The sequence below is a fragment of the Trichechus manatus genome, unplaced genomic scaffold (assembly GCF_000243295.1).
Source record: "Trichechus manatus latirostris isolate Lorelei unplaced genomic scaffold, TriManLat1.0 scaffold00014, whole genome shotgun sequence".
Lineage (NCBI taxonomy): Eukaryota > Metazoa > Chordata > Mammalia > Sirenia > Trichechidae > Trichechus > Trichechus manatus.
The window spans coordinates 24,949,446-24,955,561 of record NW_004443950.1 but is presented as its reverse complement, the minus strand read 5'-3'; the positions used below and the strand labels follow the sequence as shown (position 1 = coordinate 24,955,561).

The 6,116-nt window shown below is 47.6% G+C and overlaps 1 protein-coding gene across 1 annotated transcript in view; it reads left to right on the top strand.

The window, feature by feature from the left end:
- The window catches only part of MYLK3 (myosin light chain kinase 3), a 36,236-nt gene that overhangs the window by 16,367 nt on the left and 13,753 nt on the right, over window positions 1-6,116 (top strand). Inside the window, exons 5-7 of the mRNA XM_004371689.2 lie at window positions 917-1,010; window positions 1,550-1,659; window positions 2,948-3,109. Coding sequence (XP_004371746.1) covers window positions 917-1,010; window positions 1,550-1,659; window positions 2,948-3,109 — 366 coding nt within the window. The remainder of the gene's footprint in view (window positions 1-916; window positions 1,011-1,549; window positions 1,660-2,947; window positions 3,110-6,116) is intronic.

Below are 6,116 nucleotides of genomic sequence, written 5' to 3'. Positions count from 1 at the left end.
GTAGGGTGGTGAGGTGAGTTGTAGGGTGGTGAGGTGAACTGTAGGGTGGCGAGGTGACCTGTAGAGTGGTAAGGTGAACCGTAGGGTGGTGAGCTGAGCCATGGGGTGGTGAGCTAAGCTGTGGGGTGGTGAGGGGAGCCGTGGGGTGGTGAGGTGAGCCGTGGGGTGGTGAGGTGAGCCAGGGGATTGTGAGATGAGCTGTAGGGTGGTATGGTAATCTGTAGGATGGTGAGGTGAGCTGTAGGGTGGTGAGGTGAGCTGTGGGGTGGTGAGCTGAGCTGTGGGGTGGTGAGGTATAGGTGTATCCACAGTATAGACGTGGGAAGCACATACCAGAGTGGGCAGGACAGCTGGCATGGTATGGGGTGAAGTGGGGATCCTTTAGGGTGTAGGGTAACCCATGTAGGGTGGATGTGAGGAGGTTTCTCCCTAGGGTGCAGAACACCACATGTGGTGTGGGTGATGGAGATATTTCCTAGAGTGTAGGACAGTCCACACAGTATGGGAGGAAAGAGATTATTTTCTAGGTTTCAGGATAGTGATCGTGGTGCGGGGGTGGTAAGTAGGACGTCCTCAGGCTTGAAGATAGCCTGCGTGATGTCAGGGTGATAACTAGGATGTCCTCTAGGGTGCAGGCTAGCCCGCGTGATGTCAGGGTGATAACTAGGATGTCCTCTAGGGTGCAGGCTAGCCCTCGTGGTATGGGAGTGATAACTAGGATGTTTTCTAGGGTGCAGGCTAGCCCTGGTGGTGTGGGGGTGATAACTAGGATGCCCTCTAGGGTGCAGGATAGACCTCACGGTGTGTGTAGTGGGGAAGGAGGATAAGACCAGTAAGCCCCAGTGTGCAGGACAGTCCGCCACGTGTAGAGGTCGCCTCCTGGGCTCTCCCTCGCCGTGTCCATGTGTTTCTGTAGGGGCCGGTTCGGCCAAGTCCACAGGTGCACAGAGAAGTCCACGGGCCTCCCACTGGCAGCCAAGATCATTCAAGTGAAGACCGCCAAGGACCGGGTGAGGCATCTGCCCTGGGCCAGCCCTGTCCCTTTGGCCAAGCCTGGGAATCCCTTCACTTCCTTCAGGCTCCCTTTGGGCCCCACATTGCCCTGGTCCCCTCCACGCTGAGCAGGAAATCTAGACGGCCTTTCCAGCCTCTTTCCACGACTCCCACTTTTCACTCAGCATGTCACCTCGCAGGCTCTCAGCCCCTACCTGCCCACCCACATCCGGACATCAGGCATGGCTCTGCCATGATGTCTGTGTGACCCTGAGCAACAAGGTGCTTTCCTTCTTGGACCTCAGGCTTCCTATCTGTGAAATGAGTGGGTTGGACTAAGATCTTTTCTGGTTTATAAGAACCTGGCTTGGGTAGTGAGTGAAGGAGACCTGGTGTGAGAGCAGGAAATGGAAGGATGAGAGAGAGTGTGTGTGTGTGTGCACGTGTGTGTGTGTGCGTGCGTGTGTGCATGTGTGTGTGTCTCCCCAGAGGCTCAACTGGCTCCTCTTCCTGACCCATTTGCTTGGAAATTCTTTTTCCCTTCTGACTCCATAAGGAGGATGTGAAGAATGAGATCAACATCATGAACCAGCTCAGCCACGTGAACCTGATCCAGCTCTATGATGCCTTCGAGAGCAAGAACAACTTCACCCTCGTCATGGAGTAGTGAGTGTCATGGGAGGTGGGGTGGTGGCTCCTCCTCAGGGCAGGCTCAGGGCTGGCTCAGGATTAGGGTTAGGGCTGGCTCAGGGTTAGGGTTAGGGCGGGCTCAGGACAGGCTCAGTGCTGGCTCAGGGTTAGGGTTAGGGCTGGCTCAGGGCTGGCTCAGTGTTAGGTAGGTTCAGGGCTGGCTCAGGATTAGGGTTAGGTCTGGCTCAGGGCTGACTCAGGTTTAGGGTTAGAACAGGGTTAGGGTTAGGGTTAGGGTTAGGGCAGGCTCAGGACTGGCTCAGGGCTGGCTCAGTGTTAGGGTTCGGGCTTGCTCAGGGATGGCTCAGTGTTAGGTAGGTTCAGGGCTGGCTCATGGTTAGGGTTAGAGCAGGCTTTGGGCACTGGTTCCAGGGAATGCTCTCCCTGTCTGTAGCCTGCCACGATGGCATCCAGGGCCATGTTGTCCCTCGTCTTGGTGTGGCTGCTTGTTCCCCACATGGAGCATGGAATGCATTGCCATTTTGTCACAAAGTGGTGACCAGTTCGCCTGATTACACCTGTTATTTTATTGCATTTTAGCCTACACGATTTTCAATGAATTTCAATTAGTTGCAAACATTCAGAAATTAGAAAATTTCACTTTGAAACCTAGATTTCTGTCTTGTGTGAACTTGTGAAAGCTGTAGCAATGACAGGTCTGCATTTCCAGCCAGCAGCAGTGTGCTCAGGCTCATAGTGGCTCATGTGTGTACACAGGGCAACCGGCCTCCCACTTGCCACAGTCCCCACCACTCCCAACTACCCCCCACAGTGATGGCCAGGGCTCAGAGGCCATTGATTTCTGTGCTTGCGTTGCTGTTTTCCTCTCGAAGGGCTGAGGAGAGTCATACACTTGTCATGTCCATGTCTCTTTCAAAAGTGGGAAAACCAAAGCTGGACCAAGAGAGCCGTTTCAAGAACACTTTTTTCTTATATCTGTCTGATTCATCCATTTAGGGTTCTTGCCTTGTAGGTACTAGTTGGCACCCATAGGCAAATGAGTTTGCAGCTCTGGTCTACATTATCCAAAATGAGCCTGGATTATACACCAAAGACCATCCTGTCTTCTCTTCCTTTTTACCATTCACCCTCTGAGCTAGGAATGGCCAGAGCAAAGGTCCTGGTAAAACCCCAGATGGCCGTGGCAGTGGCCCCTGGACTCAAGGGCAGACCTTGAGTTTACCGGGGCAGCCTCTGTTGGCCCCTGGTGAGTTCTCTGAGACTTTACTCAGTCTGATGCCTGTCTCTCCCTTCCCCCTGGCAGTGTGGACGGGGGTGAACTCTTTGACCGGATCACGGACGAGAAGTACCACCTGACCGAGCTAGATGTGATCTTGTTCACCAAGCAGATCTGTGAAGGCGTGCACTACCTCCATCAGCACTATATCCTGCACCTGGACCTCAAGGTCAGGCTCCCCCTGGGCATGTGGTGGGTGGGACCCAGGTCCCTGGGCTTCTGGCGCTCTCATCTCTCAGAGCTCCACCAACAGACACCCCTAGCCTCCATTCCTGGATCTCTGTCTCTCCTAGGTCTGGAATCTCGGCAGACAAGTCACGCTGCCTCTCTGAGCCTCAATTCTCCCATCTGTAAAACATGGATAATTGTACCTCTTTAAGTGTTATTTGAAGATTAAGTGATAAATGACTTTTCTTCTTTAAAAATATCTTTTAAGATTAGCTTAAACAAATTAAAATAGGAACATGACAGTATATAAACAATACCAAACCTGTTGCCGTCGAGTTGATTCTGACTCATAGCGACCCTGTAGGACAGAGTAGAACTGCCCCGTAAGATTTCCAAGGAGTGGCTGGTGGATTCGAACTGCTGACCTTTTGGTTAGCAACCGAGCTGTTAACCACTGCGCCATCAGGGCTCTGTAAACAATACAGAAGTGTATAAAATATGCAGTGCAAGTTCTTCCCACCCCAGTCTCTACCTTGAGAGGTCTTCGCTGTTAGCACTCGGGAATGGTACGCAACACACACATCAAGGAGATCCTATTACACACCTTGTCTTTAAGCTTGCTTTTTTAGTTAGCAATACACTGCAAGCATCTTTCCTCATTCTCTTTAAAGGTGTGTGATATTCCACTGAATGGATGCATTACACCTTCTTTTCAGTGTTCTGCTGATGGATGTTTAGGTTGCGCCCTGTTGTTTAATAGGCGCGGTCCTAGGAGCTTCATGCACATAACACCCTGGGCACAGTGCCTGGCTGGTAGCAAGCACTCGTTATGTGAGAGCTGTTTCTGTGATATTCCACTCTGCTCGGCCAGCAGAAGGATGTTTTCCCGTAGTCTCTTTCAGGACGGGGTAAATTTCAGTGGCTCACCACGGAAGATGGGAAGTAGGTTGGCTGGATCTGTAGGGGCGACTTTGCTTCTGCTAGCCATCTTTCCTAGTTGGGGCGCTCAGAAAAATGGTGGAGAGTTGGTCTCAGGCTTTTGCTCACTGGAGCTAATGCCGAGGCTTTCTGGCTGGGCTTCTCTGTGGGGTGGACAGTTAAGGGAAGTCCAGGAATCTTCTCTGTGGCTCTGGGTTAAGGAATAGCTTTGGGGGCAGCTCCTGTGACTCTTCAGCAGAGAGGGGAGCATTACTGAGCTCCATTTCCCAGCCAAGAATGAGGCTCATGCTGGTTCAGCTCCTTCCTGGATGTGGTATCTTGGGTAAGTTCCTTGAGCCCACTAGTTGCAAAACGGGGAACAGTGGCACCACTAGGGTTGGTGTCACCCACCCCCATGGACCTCCTCCCGTACCAGACCATACAGAATCCTTAGTAATACTTTTTGTACTAATGTTACTCGGAAATCCTAATCCCCATGTATCACTCCTTCTTCTCCTTTAATTACTACTTCACTCTCAAAAAAGTTATTGATACAGGTTCACAAATACTAATTACCATAGTATCGTAGCTAAAACACCAGAAAATTTGACAAAATCAGAGACTGTAAAAACACTGGCAGCAATGAAAACAGCAGCACATGCATGTAGCGCGTGCAGACAAAACCTCATGACTCTAAGTGTCATTGTAATTGGGTAATAACGACAGCTCTGACCGGAGTGCATTACAAGGTTCAAAAAGTAAATTAGCATAGAGTTTTAGCCTTGTAGGTATATTGAGACACGTAAGCTGGACTTATGGATAACGTTTTTGTTGTTATAACTAACTACAGGAGTATTTTTATAAAAAGTAATAAATTTCTGCTGAAACACTGCACAAAAATTTTATAGACAGTCATTTTGGTATCACCCCTCTGACAGTGTCACCCAGTGCTGTCTGCACCCTCTTAACCCCCTAGTGATGCCAATGATGGGGAACAATAATAATACCTACCACCTACGAGTGTTGTGTGGATTGAAATATGGAGAAAGAGCCCTAGAGCTGCACTGTCTGGTATGGTAACCACCAGTCACAGTGATTACTGAGCACTTGGAATGTGGCTATTGTGACTGAGGAACTGCATTGTAAATTTCAATTTTCATTATTTTAAATAAATTAAAAAGCTGATAGTTGATTCAGCTATTGGAAAATGTTAAGTATGTTTGGAACAACTTGGATATGTGAATGTACTTTTTTAACTACACTGGATTTCAAAGACTTAATATGAGAAAAAAGAATGGAAAATATCTCACCAATAATTTTTTATATTGATAACCTATCAGAATGATACTATTTTGGATAATTGGGGTTAAATAAATTATGTTATTAAAATTAGGTTATAGAGAAGTCACTCCTTCAGTCAAAGATTATATAGGCCTATAAAACAAACAATAACAAGCGTAGTTCAACCACGTATATGAGACTAAATGGGTATACCAGCCCAGGGGCAGGGATGAGAAGGCAGGAGGGGACAGGAAAGCTGGATGAATGGAAATGGGGAACCCCAGGACGAGAAGGGGAGAGTGTTGACGTGTCACAGGGTTGACAACCGATGTCACAAAACAGTATGTGTATTAATTGTTTAATGAGAAACTAATTTGTTCTGTAAACTTTCACCTAAACCACAATAAAACAAAACAAAACAAAAAAATTAGATTGTAGAAAATACTTTGATAAAAGAAAATGAAAACACAACTTATCAAAACTTATGGAATGCAACTAAAGCAGTGTTTGCAGGAAATAGCTGTAAACCATTATATTACAAAAGAAGAAAGATTCCACATCAATAACCTGAACTTTCACATTAAGAAACTAGAAATGGAAGAGTAAACTTAAACTTAAAACAAGAAGACGGAAGGAAGTAATAACGATTAGAGGGGAGGTATATGAAATAGAGAATAGAAAAATGGTAGAGAAAACCAACAACACTAAAAGTTCATTCTCTGAAAAGATCAACAAAATTAGCAAAACTCTAGCTATACTGGCCAAGAGAAAAGAGAGAAGATGCAAGTTACTAAAATCAGGAATGAAAGAGGGGACACCACTACCAATC